This window comes from Syngnathus acus, chromosome 15 (genome assembly GCF_901709675.1).
Source record: "Syngnathus acus chromosome 15, fSynAcu1.2, whole genome shotgun sequence".
In the NCBI taxonomy this organism is placed as follows: Eukaryota; Metazoa; Chordata; class Actinopteri; order Syngnathiformes; family Syngnathidae; genus Syngnathus; species Syngnathus acus.
In genome coordinates, this window is record NC_051100.1 from 11530432 (window position 1) to 11550563 (window position 20132).

General features: G+C 49.0%; 1 protein-coding gene across 7 annotated transcripts; it reads right to left on the bottom strand.

Annotated features, from left to right (window-relative positions):
• Positions 1 to 34: 34 nt before the first annotated feature.
• cep170aa (centrosomal protein 170Aa) lies at positions 35 to 19511 on the bottom strand. 7 transcript variants are annotated; one of them, XM_037272729.1, is made up of 22 exons: positions 19399 to 19511; positions 15035 to 15172; positions 13806 to 13895; positions 13217 to 13295; positions 13043 to 13101; positions 12751 to 12967; positions 11786 to 11908; positions 10325 to 10474; positions 9948 to 10247; positions 7707 to 8066; positions 7217 to 7497; positions 6788 to 6865; positions 6103 to 6223; positions 4509 to 6008; positions 4375 to 4425; positions 3450 to 3729; positions 2922 to 3132; positions 2548 to 2715; positions 2377 to 2465; positions 2203 to 2296; positions 2083 to 2134; positions 35 to 1895 (listed from the first exon to the last, which is right to left on the bottom strand). In XM_037272729.1, the coding sequence occupies exons 2-22, from the start codon at positions 15137 to 15139 to the stop codon at positions 1612 to 1614; spliced, it is 4692 nt and encodes a 1563-aa protein (XP_037128624.1). In that variant the 5' UTR covers positions 15140 to 15172; positions 19399 to 19511; the 3' UTR covers positions 35 to 1611. The 7 variants fall into 7 exon arrangements, with proteins under 7 accessions (XP_037128624.1, XP_037128625.1, XP_037128626.1 ...); XM_037272730.1 differs by having other exon boundaries at positions 2922 to 3111; positions 11786 to 11911; XM_037272731.1 differs by having other exon boundaries at positions 2964 to 3132; positions 11786 to 11911.
• Between the last annotated feature and the right edge of the window lie 621 nt (positions 19512 to 20132).

A 20132-nucleotide genomic window follows, 5' to 3' on the forward strand; every position in this document is an offset into this window, starting at 1 on the left:
TTTCACAATCTAAAAGTCAAGCCAAACATTGAAGAGTGGATGTCTCTTGATTTATTGACAGTAAATTTGCAGTTTGAACAAATATAAAATACATAAAACATCCACAAAATATTAAAAAATAAATAAAAATTGGCTTTGTTTTCTCTTTACAAACAAAATAACTGATCAGACAACACTGAGACTTGGAAACAAATGAAAACCTACTGGTACCAAATATTAACTTCAAATGTTTTACTTAATCTAAAAAAAAAAAAATAGTATGTGCCCTGCCCTTGGTTGGCAACCGGTTCAGGGTGTCCCACGCCCGCGACCCCCGTGGGTACAAGCGGTATAGAAAATGGATGGATTTGAAAGTAAAACCCTGGGGCACAAAAAAATAAAACAATTTACAAAAGATTTCTTTCCCCAACATCTTTTGTTCTTCACTTTCAGCATCAGATCTCATTAGCCTAAGTACGACCATTGAACGTCAAGAGTTTTGAAGATGAAAAGCCATTGGGGAAGTGGTTTAAGACGTTTAGTGGATACACGCGGACAAAGCCGCAGGATTTTTGCTCGGCTCCTTGAGCACAACGTACATAACATGAAGCCACACGCTACAATCAGAAAAAGAGGGACGGAGCTGAGATGTTCAGCAGCTTCTTAAAGCGCAAAGTGACACAAATTAACAAAATGACTACAAAACAACATCAGTATTGAAATATTATAAAACAGCAAGTTAATACATTTTTTTTTCCTCCTCCAAAATTGAAATTGAAGTATAAAAAGTCTAATTGCAAATCATAGGACACGTCAAGTGCTGCTACAAGCTTCATGGCATCGCATCCAACAGGCCAAATCAAGATAAGGCAGCAAAGACATAAGTTAATGAGCTGAGCTGCACGTTAGAGTCATCAACTTTGGTAAGTGGCTATTGTTTTGGATTTTTATGGTAAATAGCCACACACACAATATGTAACTAGTAGGATGACAAGTCTCAGTTTTTCACATGCTACTACTGGGCAAGTAAAAGGTTTATTTATATATTGACAAAAATGAAAGACTTATTGGGCGGACTGTCAAGTGTTGAATTGTGTATAAAACTGCATCGGTTGACTTGTGAAATAACGGGACCATTTCCAGTACAAAGTGTCTGTTTTTCAATGTCACATTAAGGCGGCAGCTGCTTTTAATACTCAAGTGCAAAAAAAGGCTGTAAAATATGCATTCTGTTGGTCTGAGAAGTTTGATGGAGACTCTTGTTGGAGGGACGATGCTTTTAAGGCAAGACCTTAATGGCAAAGTGTTTGTTCACGTGCCGGATGAACTGCTCGTGTTCATTTGTGGCTCCATCGTATCATTCATTTTTTTTAAGTTTTCAGTTGACAATCAAAAAAATAACTAAAATGCCCTTTTGTCAGATCAAAAATACAAAAATGGAAAAACCTTCGTATTTAAACTGGCAGGTTTTCTGTCTGCTTTTTTTCTTTAATTTACAGGATTTTAACTTTTTTTTAAAAAAATGATCAGGATCAAGTGGCAAATCTTAGTAAAACTCAAACAGATTTTTTTATTGCTTTTCGATTGCCAATTGTAACTTATTTAAACGAACAATAGCTGGACGATTTTGTCTCACTTCTGTACAAGGGCCTCCTTGCCGCTGGGCCGCATGCGAGTGAAAGGCAGCGCGCCGACAGAGGCTGAACCGAGACCTACGGAGCCGTCGGACGACGGAAGCCTGGCGGGCTCTCCGGACACCGGACGGATTTCGGGTAGCAGCTCTTTAGCCGGGAGATGCTGGGGACCCGCGCCGGCGGAGGACTGGGCCGCCGGTTTGGCAACCTGAGGCTTGGTGGGCGAGATGGGGCTGGCTGCCGCGTCCAACGTGCCGTCCGGGTCCAGCATCAGATTGATCACTGGGACACACGCACACACAATGAGTGTGAACTGGCTTATGACCAAGTGCAGGACATAATATTCGGTACGTGACATGCAACATTCATGTGGACATTTTCAACTTGAGTGAGCGCATAAAATGGACGCATGACAGCAAGAGGTGGCATGTTGTCAAGAGCATGTGAGAAGTCCAAGCGTGTTATTCACCTTCCAGCTGCTTCTCGACTCTTCTGAGCTCAAGTAACACGGAGGAGATCTCCTGCAAAATGAGCAATCACTCAAATACTGCACTCAGATAAGTTAAAAAAGTTGAAGATGCTCGAGTACCTTGTTGGAGGACGTCAAGAGCGGGATGTCGCTTTCGGATTTCAGTTTCCTGTCGATATCCTCCCAGTTCCTGTTCTGATCCTTAAACAATATCCTGGACAGTGACAGCAGCATCAAGATGAAATGGAATCGACCATGCTTCATGAATTTTAACAATAATGAGGGTATACTAACCGGATTTTTCCAGCGGTTTTATCAGTTGACTGTTTGATCTTGGTGGACAGCTGAGCGACTGAATGGATCAAAAGGCTGTCCAAAACTGCCTAGAAGGACAAAAGAATGCAATGCGTCAACGTGCCCAGCGTGTCTGCCTCATGGTGGCGCTGCATGCGTGCATGTGCTCACCTCCTCTCGGTTCCACGTGCGTCTCCTGAGCGCCCGAGGCTCGTGGCCATCGGGGGCCCGGGGGCGGAGCTCCACCGGCTTGCCGTTGATCTCCGGCGTCTTGGCGCCCTCAATGACGGGAGGGATCTTGCGGAATTTCAGGCTCTCGTCAAAAACGCGGTCGACGAGCTGGCAAAGTGAAGAACAGAAAACAAATTTAGATGAAAAAACAAAAAACTGTAGATTAGTAGACAAATACAAAAATGTGACCCATAAAAGGGCAAATCAAATTTCAAGTTGTGCGAAATGGTGTCAAAAGGTTTTTATACGTGAATGTGACGTGACAGGCACAGCATAGCAGGCAAAGCGAGAAGAAGAGCAAATGGAGCGGGCACCTGTCTCATGCTCTCCTGCAAGTCGGGCCGCGCCGGGCCTACCTCTTGGCGCGTGTCGACGGCTGAGCTCGGGGTGGTGGCGGCCGTGCTGGGCGGTGTGTCGGACGAGCTGACAGAATCGATCTTGCCCGCCACGTCGTGGATCTCGCGCGCCAAGGTGGCCAGGTCCTTAGCCAGGTCCTGGCTGATCCTGCGCACACATGGGAACAACCTGTTAACCATCAGACAAGGCGATTTAGAACATGACCAAAAACATGCGGCAGTCACATTTCAGTAGGGCTGAACAATTCATCCAATTCAAATCTACATCCCATCCTTCATTAGCCCTTTAATCTAGAACATCAAAATAGTTTTGTGTGATGCAGACTGATTCGTTGTTTTTTATGCGTGAAAAAAGTACATTGAAAGGTAACCTTGAAAAAAGTCCTAACATTTAATTGCAATATTGAAGGAAATAAAAATAAAGCAATGAGATTTCTCCAAATGGCTCAGCCCTACTTTTTGAGCATGATCGGAGTGACTCAATACCTGGCTATCTCCTCACTGTGCGCCGTCCAGTCTCTGATGTACTCGTCCTGCTCCTTCATGCGGTGTTTCAGCACCGCTGTGCCCACCCCGGGCAGCGTGCCGGAGCCCGAGGCAGGTGTCGCAGTGGCACCGGGTCGGGAACCGCGGGGGGGTGTGGGGTGATGCGGCCGTGTGTGGGGGCGCCCTCCGTACTTAGAAGCGTGACGGGCTGAGCCAAACTCTTCCTCCGAGGTGGATGCGTACTCGGGCGGCAGGCGTCTCCACCGGTTGCTGCTGGACACTGGGAAGGCGCAAACAGGACGCTTTAGTTTCACTTACGGCAATTTATCGCCCCAAAATAAGACCTCTTTGGCAAGTTAAGAAATAAGTCAGCTGTCAGAGTGTTACGCATCTGCACAACTAGGATCCTACTCGAGTATGTATTATTTCCTCTTCGGGAAGGAAAAAAAATAAATAAATAAATAAAAATCGAGTGAAGCAACGTGTTATTAAATACAAAATAATCACACATTGCAGCAAAAAATAAGTCCGGCAACAGCAAAAAACTGCATGAATGCAGCTTCCTGCACCATGACGTGATGAGACATGAACACTCTGTGGCAAGGGGGAGCCATGTTCCAAACCCAATTACTATTTTTACTTCAACGTTCAGTCGAGCATTTGAGTCGTCATCACAGTTTTGAGTCATGGATTACAAGGACAACTCACTGCAACACATTGCAAGACCTGGGTCAGCATCTGGACACAAAATGGCAATCCAAAAATTCTTCTCACTGGTCAACTATTGCTCACAAGTTTCTTCTACATTTCTCTTGAAAGGTTGTTTCAGAAGCTGTTTCTGTGGATGCAACCCAGGTCTTGGACACGTGTGCACACACGCAAACACACACACTCCTAACTGGATTCTACAGAGCCAGTACAGTACCAACAAGTTCTCCATCTGTGTCAGCGGCACCAGGCTCTGGATGAGAGCGCTCTGGACGATGAAAACCAGCGTGAACATTGTCACAACACAACGACAACAGGCCGAGACAACAAAGGTCTGTTTCACTTGCTCACCTGTGGGAGAGCAGTAGCCAGTCGTAGCCGTCTTGGTTCTGGCCTCGTTCAGCTTGGACACGCTGTTGGCCCTCATCCTGGGGGTCAGCTTGCTCTCGGTGGGCGTGGACGAGCGCAAGCCCAGACGCAGAGCCGTCTCAGCCGAAAGGCGCGACGCGGCGGCAGAGCCGCGCGCCGCGGTGCACTCCGAGTCGCTGCGCGCCGAGATGGAGCCCACCCGGTTGCGACGCGGCTGCGCCAGCATGTCCAGACGCGACAACGCCGCACGGCCCGATGGTGGTCTGGACGTGGAGCTTGTGGTAGACACCTCAGACGCCACTGACACTCGGTCAGCGTCGGCCAGATCCGTGTCCGAGGTGTCACCCAGTCGGGCTCGGCGGAGCAGGGAGGCTCGGGTGGGCCGTGGTTTGGGCAGCGCGGCCGGCTTGCTCAGAGAGGACGAAGCAGCGGTTTGGAGATTCCGGTTGCTTTTGGAAGAACCGGCGCTGGCGTTTTTGGCGGACCTCCCGTCCTGTTTGCCGTCCAAGCCGTAGCTGGAGTAGGTCTCCTGATCCGACGAGAGGATGTCGGAAATGGGGAAGGAAGAAGTCTGGTCGTCGTCGGTGAGATCGAGGGAGGGTTGGCGTGCCCTGGAAGCAGACGGCTGAACCGAGCGGCGCGCTTCAGTCCGACCAGCTGCGTCGGCGGTTCTGCTTTTGGCCTTCCTCTCCAAGCGGTCCCGCGCACCGGTGGAGACGGCGGACTTGGAGGCCGCGTTCACGCCGCTCTTCTCCCGGTGCATGCTGCTGAGCGAGCGTCGCTTCTGCGCGCTGCTGGCCTTCGCCTCGGCGGCCACGTGACTGGCGGTGCTGGCTGTGTCCACGTCTGACTCCGGCGAGATGGAGTCGGTGCGAGGGTGGTAGCCGTAGCCCGAGACCTGACTGCTGATGCTGCTGCTGGTTTTAGTGGTTTTCGGCTCAAGCTTGTTTTCGTCCCTCAGTTTGGCCTCTAGGAACGCCATGACGGCCTCGGTGTCTTTGAGGAGCGTGGCCGTGTCCATGCTTCCCGCAGAGTCGCTGCGCTCCCGGCTTCCCGCTCCGCCCCTGTTGATGCGTGGAATGAGCTCGGCGGGGACGCTTTCGCTGGGCTTCTCGATGGTGAAGCTGCCTTGACGCACCAGAGGCTTCCCGGATTTGTCCCCGGCGCCCTCCTCCTCCTCCTCCTTTTTCTTCCTGCGCTCCACACTAGCAGAGCTTCGCACGGCGGTCTTGCGCGGAGAAGAGGCGGCGCTCGCTTGGCGTCGGCCGCTCACATCGCCGTTCTCCATGGGAGGCGGCGGCGATTCCCCGTCGCCCTTGTTCTCCTTTTCCTGGGCTTCTGTGTCCTGTTTCTCTCCGATCTCAGACCTCTGGGTCGGCGCTTTGGCACGGTCATCCGCGGGGAGAGGGGGGAGGCTCCTGCGCTTGCGGTCTGTCAGACTTGACGCGGATTCGCCTCGGTTGAGGGCTGCGGCATCGCATCCTAAGTTGAAAATTGGTGAACCCAATCACTTAGTGAGACCCGAGCCAAGCTGTGTAACTCGAGTACCCCGTGTGGTGACCGCGTAGGTGTATACCTCTTTCTTTGTCCAGGAATGTTGTCGTCGTCTCAGCTCCAGAACCTTCGGGATCGGTTCGGGTGTGGTTGGCAGCTAAACTGGCCCACTGAGAGACCCAGTTGGAATCCGCCGGAAGCGACTGTTGAGACAAGAGCGATCGTCAAGTGAAAATGCGGAGAGGAGCTTGCAATATGTGATTGCACACAATCGGGCGGACGGTTAGCCTGAAGTGGAACACAAATCCCAGCTCATGTAAACAAGACTTTACTCTTGCCACAACTTCACCTCTGGGGTACGTGGAAGCACAGTATGACATGGTTTGGTATTCTTCTTGGGAGGGGGCAGAAAAAGAGAGCCAAACGTGGAAAAGCAGAAAGACTTGCTGCAGCTTCTGCACACTGGCCTTTTTCTTTTTCCATGCAACTGCCTGCAGGGCAGTGTGTCCGATCTGGGTCACTCTTGGGAAGGGAACGTCTACTCCCACTGACTGGCGAGAAGAGGAGCCGTCCAGCCTTGGGTAGGACTGCGACTCCTGTTTCTAGGCTCCACTAGAAGTCTTTGAGGTGCTCATTGAGAACACAAGAGCGGCATCAAAACAATATGTGTGGTTTGCTGTGAGCTATGACAGCAAGACGCGGTTCTCAGCATGACCACAAGCGACACCACACAAACAGACTGTCAATCAAGCAAAAACAATGATTACCTCTTTTGCTGTCGCTGTTTCCTTTCCTCTTCCCTCCCCTTGGAGGTCTGCGTCCTGGTTCTGCTGCAGCCCAAACACCTACAAAGAAGCGTCTAACTCTCAATGCTCAGCCAATCAGATCACATTCTTGCTCAGTGGGCTGTATGATATCCCCCACAAACACACCTAATGTCAATAGGAGGCCAACAAAAGATTCCTTTTAGTTAAGAGGCAGTTGCCACCATAGCAACAAGGACACATCAAGCCAACTGGTCACAAAAAGTAGCAGGAGCTGCCCTGCAATTAGTGCCACTTGATGACAGCAATTAACAGAACACTTGCTGTTTTGGCTCCACAAGCCAATAATTACATCACTCCTTGTAAACGACATCGTGTCGTAACACACCCGTTGGCTTTTCAGCACAAGTGTCTCCTTTATAGCCTCCCTACCTTGTCAATCATGCGCCGGGCCTCCTCTTCCTCCAGGTTGCTGTTTTCCAGCTCAATGGTGTAGGTCCCGTTATCGCTGCGGTCGTCCCCAGCCTCTCTGGCGGCCGCTCGCCCCGTGCTCGAGATGTCCTCGCTGGGGCTGGTGGGGCTGCCCGTCGCCAGCCCCGTGCCCACCGAGCTGCGGCCCACGCTCGGGTCTTCCGACCTCTGCTTGAGGAGCACGCGGGCCGCCGTGGGGGCGCCCGCAGCCACTGTTGCAGAGATTGGGGCTTGGACTTTACCTAGAGGGGATCCAAACAATATTGGTCTGATATTTTGAAGGAGATCCAATACAAGATCATGCAAAGAAAAGCAGCCATGAAACAATGATGCCATAGCATCACCTCAAAGCAGCAGCAAACTATAACTGATTGAATTTAGCTAGCTGTAGGACAGCACGCGTATTCCAAATCATGTCCAATTCTCGGAACAGCCTGTGTTGTGTCGTTACCTGAGTCCAAGGCGGCGCTAGCTGAGGTGGAGATGCTAAACACCTTGGGCTGAGAGGGGGGCTGCGGAGACAGCCCCTCGCCGCCGGCTGCGCTCAGCAGCGGCGCAGTTTGGGAAAAGGAATACGAGCGCCGCTTGCGGGGGTTCTCCTCGTCGTAGAACTCGATCATGAAGGCCGTGCGACCGCCGCCTCCTCGAGAGCCACTCGCCGCGTTCTGGACGGCTGAGCCCGCTCCTCCTCCTGACCCAGAGCGGGCGTGTGCAGCGTTTAGACGCTCCTCGAGGGCGTGGCGCCGGCTGGCGAAGCGCAGGCCCAGGCCATTCTCAGAGTCGCTCTGCGTGCCATCTTCATGTTTGCTGCCTACAAGGATGACAAGTCACAAGTAAACATCAGCTCATGCTAATTCACACCACGCCGACAAATGTTTGCGATTGCCTGGTCTGTATTCATAGTCAAACGTAAACTGCAAGCACGTGGTGGATCGATGGAGTGCAAATGTGTGTTTGCGTGAATAAAACGATTAGAAATATAATTATAACTCAATCAAAGCACATCCTCTGGAGGTAGAAGAGAACATTGTTTGGCATTTGAAAACCAAGATTTTTCTTCTATAATTTACATTCCTGCCATGTCCCATTTGGGTGTGCCATAGTGGACATGGTGCCAGGCTGGCCCAGCACATGCCCCCTGGCTCAAAGAAAGAATTGGGGGAAGGGGGGGCACGGGAAGAAGATGACAATGAGGAGGTTGCAGTAAGGGGGGGAGGAAAAGCTTCGGGGATGAAAAGAGAGGAGGGGGTGCTGAAAGGAGATTTGAGAATTAGAAATCTTGTGGGGGTGTAGGAAAAGAGGATCTGTCTGCTTTTAAGGCAAAGAAGAAAACGGTGATGAGGGGAGGGGGACATTACAGTTGGAGCAAAAAAGGATCTGCCGAGTTAGCATCTAGATTGTCTAAGAATGTCAGACGTTTTGAAAAATGTGTGTCTTTAATTTAAAAGGCATCAAGTGGGATAAACAAATGCCTTTATTCTTCTGTCCGCCAGCTCAGACAAAGAAGCTGCTAGTTGAGAACAGAGGTGCCACTTAGGAGACAGGGGCGCTCTGCACTGCTTGCCACCACGAGTCTCACACATGCAAATACACACAGACACCGACACACAATGAGCATTCGACACCACCGCAGTTTTTCATGAGCTGTCAGACAACATGTTTTTCTTGTGTCCGGACATCTCACCAGCCACTCCCAGGACTGACCCAGAAAGACTTGAGCTGTGCGTGGGCTCATCCCGGCACTCCAGAGGTCATCTGCGGTGCTGAGTAGCAAACTGTCGTAGCAAACTTGCTTTTTCTGGATTGGTGGCTGTTCATCTGCTGCTCTTAAATTATTTTTGGTTAACGAGGACTATTTGAGCCTTCGCACTTTGTGAATCTAACAGACGTGCCTTGAGCTACTTGCTGCTCAGCTATTCTCACATTCACCTGACAATCGAAATTTCTTACTAACAAGCAACAAATATACGTACTCGGAGTCACCACATCATTACTAGACAAATATTAAGTCAAATCTTACATTTCCCCTGCCTCTGTTAAGTTTGTGCACACGCAGCATTCACGTGAGAAATGATTGACAGCTGCCCTAAATCAGCTCCTGAATGACTTACATTTGCACGTTCCCGCATCCGTGACGGTTTAGCTGCAGTCCTGGTTCTTTGGTTCCTTGCCATCCGCTGCTTCTTTGCCCCTTAAACCTTGTCCAATGGCTACATCATGGGCTTTCTCTCCACCACATGGCAGCCGGGGCGACTAAGCTGGCTCGCTGGCTGGCTCGCTCTACTTGCTGTCTTTGTCCAATCGGAGCTGGCCTTCATGCAGCGGTCAGCATGACGGGGAGGTCCGTTTGCCGCCCACCTCCTCCTTGACACCCATAGTCAGCAGTGTTCTCAGAACAAGCTTCTCCGTCTTTAAGAGTCCGATCACACTGTTTGTGTGCTGCCTCCACTTGAGCAGCTTCCAAATGTTGAGACATCTTGTAGACGGAATCGCCAAGTAGACGAGACACGCCGGCAACACCCCCCCTTCCCATGCCAAATGAGCATCCCTACTTTCCACTCCAGCCATTTTCATCAGCCGCCTGTCTGTCAGGCGAACCCTCCCCCCTTATACATCATCATAAATTGGCCTCCATTTAATTAAGCGAGCACTCCGCAGTTACTCGGACGAGAAGCGGAGTGCAGTTGCTCACCTTTCAGCCTTTTGAGATGCACCGGCACATCACTCTTGTTGCTCTTGCTGTCGTCCTCTGTGGACTCTCCGCGGATGAGGGTGGGGTCGTTCTGCGCCAGCCAATCGGCCACCTTGCTCTCCGACGCCATCATGGCTGCCTGCAACGTGCTCAGCTCCTTGCTTCCCGCCCCTCCGCTGCCGCTCCTCTTGGCCCGAGACCTGTGCTGGCCGGGCGTGAGCTTGGAGACGTGGTCTTTGATGGTGACCCTCCCGGGGGAAGGGTTGTCAAACTCTATCGTGAAGGAGGCGTGGCCTTGAGCTGTGGATGACGTGCAATTTTGGTTAGCATGGACTTGTATATTTGTCGAATCCGAATGACCGCATCGACTTCGTCACCTGCACTGCCGGGAGAGCCGGCCCCCTCCGTGTCCTTGGTGGGGATCTCATGGATGCCGTTGGTGGCCACGTGACGATGATGTTCCTTAGTCGGGATGTCCGTGTAGCCTGCGTTGTGGCAGTCCTCTCCACGACGAGCTTCTTTGCCCTCTGTGGATTAAACCACCCAAAAGCTAAAAACATGAGCAAGTGTAACAAGATAAGAAAAGCAGCCTTTGCCTGCTGTCCCTTTTTGGCTCAAGTTATGCGAACGGTAAAAGATATGCGAGTGGACATGTTACAAATTTGCTTCGCCAAGCACATCAGTTTGTTGGTAAGAACAAAGGAAAGCTCAGTGGGGTCCTAAATATGATAAATGATGCTTTCACAAAATCAGAAGGGCCATCTGCTTCACCTCAAGGGGCATTTGTAGCAGTCTACAGCTTTGTGACTAAGAAGAAAACAAACTGAAATGGAAGAGAAGAAATAGTCAGGCAAATGTGATGCACGTTTATGGTGCGCTGAAAGTTCGGAAGAGAATTAGCACATGCTAAGCTAATGACTGAGAGAGGTCCATTTGAATTCTGTGTGTGTGCATGTCTGATGGCAGAAACGGGGGAGCTGCTTGTGCTATGGTGTAACCCAATCGGGCAAAGGTATAATGCACAGGGAGGAAGCACAGGAGGGGGTTGTTAGCTTGGGCTATTCACTGAGGGGAAAAAAAGAAAAGAACGCACACAAAAACAACAAAACACAGCCACATTCACACTGAGAATCTGCCCTCAATCTGTCTCCCCATCTTCACTTCATTTGGCCTCACACATACTTAAGACTGAGCAAGTTCTGACAGTTTTCAAACAAGTATGGGCTCAAGATCTTTCTTGACCTCCTCCCCCCCACAGTAATACGCCACAACACAGTCAGCTACACTTACCTACGTCCACGGCAGACGTCGCCGACCCCATTCGTCTGCACGACTCGTTTAAAAAAAATCAACACCACCAAATATAGCTAGAGTCCATGTGGAATCTGCATGATGGGCAATGCGATCAATCCGGCAGCTGAAGAGCCTGGCCCAGTCTCCATCCAGATGTGACGAGAGATTTGAGAACGCTACAGTCTAAAGCAGTCTGGGCCAAACTGATTTGATATTGCTAAGCTCTTTGACCATTGCTGCAGTCCTTAATCTTGTTACTCTACACAGCATCAGTTGACACGACCCTGCTGTCAGACGACCAGCCGCACACACACGCGCGCACACTCACATATACAGTTCGTTCTGTGAAAAAGTCTCTTTGTGTGCGCTTGAATGTACATCACCAATGCGCACACAAATGTACTGCCTGTTCAGACACAAACAACGGCGGGTATAACGAGGCGGTGTGTCCTGCTCCTAATGCTCCATATGTGGCATTTTAACGACTGTGATGTCAGTTGTGAACTTAAACGTGAGCGTAGGCTACAAATGTGGACGCGTCCTACCTGCGAGCTCATGCTTCTTGCCAGTCGTCTTGTTTTCCTGCTTGAGGGAGTTGCCGTTGTCGGCGTAGCCCCACCACGCCGGCTGGCCGTACAGGGGGGTGCCGCGGGGCAGAGCTGCAGCATCTGCTGGAGACAACACAGGCGAACTTCATGCATACACTGTGGAATGTGCTTCTCTGTGCTTTAAATAGGGCCACCCACAAAGGAAATTTGGGGGGGGGGGGGGGGTGATATAATTGTGGAAGAAAATAACCCCTTGAATTAGCAGTTGAGGATAAAAGAAGACATTTTATGAGCATCTATTTGAAACACATATCATGTGAAAGAAAACAAGCAGCCAAAGTGTGTCCCTAATTAGATTCGTTGTAAAAACAAAGCCTCGTCCTTCACCTTCTTTTCACCCATGTGCCCCTCGTCCAGCCTTAATCGCAGAACAGTACAGCGGGATAATTATGGCTGTTGCCTGGCAAATTGCGTGCCATATGTGGAGCAAATGAAATCTATGCCTTGCACAAGCGTAGAAAATTGCCTTCATACACTTCCGTACATTCTTTGGAGTTTGGACACATCTGCGATTGCTGACGATCGCGAATAAAAAGTGATGCTGGCATATGGCGGCTTTGTATGATGATGAAACGCGATGGCCTAATCTCGAATAATAACGCACAAGCTCCACGTGGCCTTATTTCAACATCTGGAGCTTAAAGGGGACCCCTGCCGATGAACGATGTCTGTGATTAGGAAGGAAAATACGCATTTTGAAACCAAGTAAGTGCATGTTGCCAAGGGAGCTCCAACACCCCCAGCCGCCCCCCACCAAGATAAACCCCCAGAAAAAGCGAGTTTTCTGAAAGAAGAAAGGCTCCGTAAAAAACTGGACAGTACAATCCACCCAAAAGATACAGACTTAAGTCTTAAATTTCTCTTTTGATAAATGAATTTGTTTGTTCCACATTTGCTCTCACCTCCAGTTCTTTCTTCAGCCTTGTCTGCAGTATTGGGTGGAGGCTCTTTGCAGGGAGAGACCCCATCTGTGGTTGTTTGGCTTGGCCTGGGGGTGCCGCCACTGGTAGCCTTTTGTGTCTTTGATGGGGTCTTCAGGGGGGACTTGCTGGTGGTGGTGGTGCTTTCACCTTTGGACGGCTTCTGGCTCAGCTGGAGGCCACTGGTGAATTTTTCATGCTGCAAACAGAAGACGGATGGAGGTGAAGACCGCGACGACTCTTTCAAGCAGCTGGTGCTGTGCTGCCATCTCACCTTGAGAGCCTCCTCGGGCACGGTGAGCTCGCCTCTCTCCACCGTGAACCAGTTAGTATGTGAGAGCCAAATTAAGGAAACACACGCGACAGCCGCACCAGATGCATGCAACGTTTCCCTGAGGAACACCGGCAGTAACGAGACGGCAAAGCCGTGGGTGGATGTGAAGGATATCGTATCCGAACCTCAGTTTGTCCTCCAACTTGAGGGTGATGTACATCTGCTCTTGAATGCGGACATCATTTACAAAGGTCTGTGGGGAGAAGAAGCTGAAAATCAGAGCTGGACAATCCATTATTTTGCATCGCCTTATTGATTTATTTACATTCCAGAAAGTCATTGGAAATGGAAACTAGAGGGAAAAGTCAATCCCTAAATACCACAACCAACGGGCTAAAATACCCGTAGACCGACATCAATGTGCTCAGCACGGCAGTGCAGGAAGCGCATCAGTCAGAAAATGACCCAATCGGACTCTGCGAGCAATCTGCTGAGTCACCAGCCACAAAGTTCCCTTGGATCCATCTAAACAAGCGAATTGTGGGTGACACAGCGGGAAGCGTCTCTGACTCGGACTTCCTGTTGAAGATCTGCAAAGGATGTGAGTGACTTGCTGCGTATGCGTTCCAAGTGTTTGTGTGTGTGTGTGCATGTGTTAATCACTGCACATGAGTGAACCACCAAAAAAGTTCACCTCTCCTGAATATTTGTCATCTGCCTTTGTTTTCTGAAGTCCTCCACATGTTTGGTTCGAAGCACTCACCCCATTGAGGCTGCCGAGGTCCTTGACCTTGTGTTGGTCTGAACCAGGCTCGTAGTTGATGACGGCGTGCTGCTTGTCCACACTGCGCGACTGTAAAGCAACACGTGGCACATTTCATTCAGGTCACCGAGTGCAAACTGTTCATCACTTCCTGTTCACATGACTGAAGAATGGAAACCATGTCAGACAAACTATTTGAAGGCTGCTTTTCTGCCGAAAAGTATGAAGAATGCGAGTATAAATCCTCCGAGCATGTCAGGGTCAGATGGAGAAATGCTTTCAGGCCAGTTTGAGATTTGCTTCGCCTCGCTGGCACGGCGTAAGGAATTGCCCTCTCTAATCTGTTCTCCTGAGATTGAAATGTGTCGATAAGCGCTGAAATGCACACAAAAGCCTTGAGAAGCTCCTCCAGCGGGTTGAGCGTAACACAGATTACCTTAGCGAGATTAGGCTGGATCAAAGGGGATCGCGAGGGACTGAGCGGCTTGTTTGACCTCACATGTGATTTTTGGCGCCACACGCTCAGGAACACAAACAGTGGTGATGACTGCCAAGTTGCAGCTCATGAAGATGGCAGTGCTTAAAGCCAGTTAACTTGTCTTTTCGGATTTACTTGCTGCGTGACACAATAAATAGATGATGCGTTTGGGTGGTTGAAGCGGTCACGTGATTTGCAAAAGCTTCCAGACAAATGAATGTTAAAAAAAAAAACGGGCACTAGACAGTGAGATGAACTTTTTACGTGGCATTGCATCAGAAACGAAGACAGATTATGGCAGAAACAAACTGTGACAGCATTCGCACCATCTGGGAAAAGAAACTCGACAAGCTACTTTTACCTCTGCCCAAAAGGTTCTGTTGTCACGGGCCTCGCTTCTGCAAGATTGCACAAACTACTCAACCGATTTTTGAAAAATGTGCGATAAAGATGTGAATGCAGACACTCCACCTCCCCCTGTCATTGAGCAAAATGTGTGAATTTCCATTTTCAAATGAAGAAGGCAGAGAGTGCTGCAGCCAAAAGAGAAAATAAATGTCATCCAAATATCTGCCCCACTTTCTATTAATAGCGCAATGACCTCAAGTATTCACAAGCTGGCAGGCAAGAAAGTCTCTAAGGGCCACATGGACACTGACTCAACGTGCATGTAAACATGTTTTGCCAACGCAGGTGGAGCACGCACGCCACAAAATGAAACTTCCTTGCACTTAGTGCACATTGACCTCACCTGTAGCATGAGCTCGCAGTCGTCCCGCCCGACAAAGATCATCTCGCGGGGCAGCCGGTGGCGAGTCCCCCCGCTGCTGACCAGGAACCAGGAGGTGACGCTCATGTCTGTACCGCTGCGGCTGCTTGTGTTACACACCTACAGGGGTCAACGGAGATCACATCAAAACACGTTCTGGTGTCCATTCTGCTCGCCGGTAGGTGGAATGAGGTTGCTCAGCGCCGCAATATGACGCCCGGCTGAATCTTATGACACATCGGCACGTTTTCTCCTCCTCTCGCACTGATCATTACCAGATGTCGGAGGAGGAAGTGATGTCGGAATGTTGGCCGGCCTTCCCAGCAGGACAGTTAGCTCTCCCCCGCCCCACCCTTACCACCGCCCTCGCTCGCCTTCCTTCGCATGAGCTGGAAAGGAGGTCAAACAAAAACACGCTGACTGGCAAGTTGCAATAGCCCCGTGAAGTGAAGTTATTCTGGCTCTGGCCAGAGACGAAAACAACGTGAGCAGAATTGAAGTCGTCTGACTGGCTGTAAATCACAGCACGAGAGGTCATTTTCGTCATTGAATTTTCCGCCGCGTTGTCACAAGATGAAGGTACAACAATTTTGACTTGCGACTGGATGGCGAAACGAGCACGAGTTACATCTTCGTTTCGGTCTTGCTCCTTAAACATTTCTCACCTTTTTGAAGGAGGCACTGAAATAGGCACGTGCAAAAAGGAAGAAAAGTTTGCCAAAGAGGGAATTAAGCGCGTCTCTACTTGACCTTGTAAGTACTTGGTAGTACACCAACTCAATCATCCCTCGGGTAGAAATTTTAATCAACAATATTCGCCATCATTCGTTGTGCCGTAGCGCTTTGCCTCTATTTTCTAAAAGTGTCAAGCAACAGTCATGCTGCAGTAAATGAAGAGGAATGGCCATCTCATGCTTTTAGCAGGAATTCCCCAACCCATAGACCTCGACACACACACACACGCACACACACACACACACACACACAAACAGCCTGGGGAGTGAAAGGGTGGGCTTATTCTGAAATGACAGAGTGCTTTGTGCGGAGGAGTCAGGAAGAAGAGCGCTTCCTGCAGAGGAGGGCACTCGTCCTTGTCGAGCTTTTGAAATCAAAAATGAATGGCAAACCGTTCATGTCAACACTGTAACATAGTTTATCTGCTGCAATAACTTAGTAGGTTGTTGCCAGTACAACGTTCGTTCGGCTTCCGCCGGGTGTGCGGCATGTTGAGTTGATACAACATCTGGCTGAGCATGATGATGGGTTGACTCACACGCTTGACCCATAACACACACGCACTAACGTAAGCGGAACAGATAGTTGAAGTGGGAGCTGTTTGGGGAAGAAAGGCCAACCGACTCACGCCGCGGACACACTCGCCAAACTCGTCCCTCGTAGAAGGGCGCGGTTGTCCGCGGCACAAGAACAAGCATGGTTGAAAAAGTGCTTTGTCTGTTTAAGTTCATCAGGTGACAACAAAAGGATGGAAGCCGCCTCAAGGCATGAGTAAAAAGCAATTCAAAGGTAAAGTGTTGAAAATGCTGACCTGGGATCAAGATGAGTAACAACAAACAAAGTCATTGTCTTTGTGAGCTTTGAGATGTTCCGAGAGCACAAAAAGACTAGCCTGGACCCCGAGGGCCCGCAGACCAAAAACTAAGGCGGCATGTAAAGACTAAACGACTGAACAATCTGTGGTCAGTCAGTCAGACAGACAGAGGGGGCTCTATTGTCATCACTTGAGGCCATTGAAGATAAACACACACACAAACAAAGCATCCGTACAATCAATAGCTTCTCTTCCAGCAGACAAAATGGAGCATGCTCCTTGTGAAACAATGACGACGTAGCTTTCTGTACGTTAATGTGTGTTATTGTGGCTTGCTAATGTAGCATGAGGGTGGGCGGGGCTTGTCCCATACGTGAGCATATGGCACTAAAAAGGGAATCGCACAAGCAGTTGGCGAAAGGAACAAACAAGCACACCTCTATTTAGCCAGCACCCGTTTCCCTTGTTGCATTGTTATTGGCACACACACCCACAAAAACACACACTGCAGGCTGTCGGACACAATGCGCCCACATGCTCAGTGACCTCTGTGCACCTTATGACCCACATTTGGAAATATCATGCAGCTTCATGGACATTATGAACTGTGCAGCAATCCACTACAATACATTTTCTTTACTACTGAGGTCAAGTGTTAGGGCTGACAAAAAAAAATACAAGTCACCCAAAAAGCTGCCAATTTTGGCACCAACGAACACAACAGTCAAAATATCTCAATGCTCATCTGACAGCAGGACGCAAGCCCTTAAGCAGAACATGTGATCACTTCTCCAAAGTTGATGCTATGCTGGTGTGAAAGCCGGCAGCAGAGCACAAGAAAAAAACAGGGAACTGCAAAACGTCTATGGGAACTGCAAAACGTCTATATCAGCGTAACAACAATCAGAATGAAACCAGAACCGCTGCACAAATAAGACATCCATATCTGAAGCACAAAACAAAGTAGGAAGGCGTCTGTCACACCCAGAGACAGATGTGAGAGTCACTTGTGTGTGTGTGTTTTTGATGTGTAGTTAAATGCAGGAAAACTAAGTGGAGGAACGCCCATCATGTTCCACAACGAGGGAGCTGAAAACATTCGACACCACTGACTTTCCAGTTCATCATCGCGGAAAAGCTACATGACCTTCTTGGACATTTCGACTCGGGCAAAAGTGAGAGCCGCTGTTGCTATTTTTACTCAAGGTGACGCTTATCAATGCCATCGGTTCTACTAAATGACATTAGCATACAAAGTGGAACGCTCTGAAGTCAAACCAACATTTTTTTTTATGCCTCAAAAAGTCAAACGGAACCTGCAGCTACAAACAGTCATTGTGTGAGTAAGAGGGGATTTCAGCCCAGTAAGCATTTTTCAAATTGCGCTCAATTTTAGGGGTCTCGCTGTAACGTGACACTCAAACATCACATAATCACAGAAGAAAGCAGAAGTCACTTCCTAAACTTCCTTTGGTACACAATGGCTGGCTGTGGCCAAGCCACACAACAACAAAGTCCTCAACTCAGTACAGAAAACATTTTCTGACCATGGAAGTGACAAAATGTGCTAAACTGACTTCTACACATGAGCTCAGGCTACTACTGGTCTTCCCAGCAATCACTTCCACTGGTCTGAGATCAGATTTACACACAAAAGCTGGAAGAACTGTGATAGTGATCCAGTTTATGTGGGAGCCACCCAGCCTACCACAGGCCACATTTGCAGAGAGGAAACGAAGAGAAATAAATGGCAGAGGGATGGAGAAAGAGGGACGAAAACTGAAGTGGATGGTATTATCTTAACATTCTATGGCTGCATGCCCAAACAATCTTGCAGCTGAGGAGGAGGAGCCAGTGACCAGCAACAACATAAATGCGTACAAAAACATTTCGGCTCAGTATGATGAGAGAAATGCAATGCATACAATGCATTTTTCTGGGATGTACAATGTGGTTTTATCACACTACAAAAAAAAAAAAAAATCAAGGTAAATAAACACAGCACAACAAAGACCTCATAACCAACCACACTTTTTCTGTTATAGTGACAGCAAATGTGAGCAGAGATGAAGGGTCACTCCAGCTCACATCTGCTTCATCAAAACAAAGTCCCCCCCCCCCCCCATATGAAAGAAGGGGGGTATCATCATACAGTAGCTTCCTATTCTAATAGAATAATAGAATAATATGTGACATTTGAGATGCTATCGCGTGTCAAATGAGACAAAGCGTGCACCATTGGACAGAACTCGTCTTTTTGGTGCATCCACGCGTGACCAGAACTGACTTTTCGCCGGCAAATCTTCAATGCAAATAAAAGCCGGCGTTTTGCGTGAAGATGTGACGAGTAGTGAGAGGCGATGCTTTCTTTTGGTTTCGCCATCGACACAACGCAACACAACAGTGCGGCTGGGGTCGGCCATCGCACGGGGCTCCATGTTTGGCTAACCAACCCATTGTTTGTTTTTTTCCCAGCAAGATAAAAACCGTCATTTTACGTCATTTTCTATTTCTGCTATTAAGTTAAAATATTACTTGAAAACCCGTGACGTGGTAGCCCTGCTAATTCAACTGACGTCAAGAGATGAGCATCAGCGAGGCGACTTTCCTTGTCCTCCTCTCCTCATTTTTGCTACCGTCAACTTCACGTGCGCCTCACTGGTCGACTCCTTCCCCCAAATAATACGACGCCGGTTTGGTTTTATCTAATGAGCAAAAGTGTGATGTTTCCGTTCGTGACGTGGCTTGCTGTCCCGCTATGTGTTTAAGTGCGAGAGTGGATGGAGCCCAGCCCTACCGTTGCTGCCGCAGTAACGTCTGGCTCCGGCCTTCTCTCCCGCGGTTCCTACTCGCTGCCGCTGGTTAGCCGGCAGCAGCCACACAGGGTCGTCTTGGAGATGTCGACCAGTTTCGACACATTCCGGTTTGGCGTTTCAAATTAAAAAAGACATGAGTGAAACAGCACAAAGGATCCGGTCATCGTAGCCCATTTGGTTCACGATTGTTCTGTTTTATTGTGAAAACATGACTTTTGTAGTTTTCTGTACATTACGTTCGTCTTGATACTGATTTTCCATCGCCCTCCCAAGCGCTTGTGTCGACACTACAGTCGTGGACGCTTCCAACTTGGCCAGAAGTTCCGTTAACCAACACCGAGTGGGCGGGTTTCCTGGTCGCATTGGTCACGTCTCAAATCCCCTTGTCATTTGCTCTATGGTAATCCAACTGCGACTTGCAGGCCCCAAATAAATATCTCTATTTTCTATTTTCATCAAAATAACAAAAACAGATAACATATCAGGAGCTATCCACTAAACATTATAATGAACAATGCAATTAAAACATGACATTTTAATTTTGCAAAAAATTGTTGCTATTGAGTATATCCAAAGTGACATGTCAAAAAGTGAAACTCAAATCACGTCTGCTTTGTTTCAAGGTGACGCGGTGACGTAGCCTATTGTCAGTGCAACGGCGCTTGGTGTAAAATCATGTACGTGCCGGCCCGAGGGCGGAGTGGTTTGTTATATT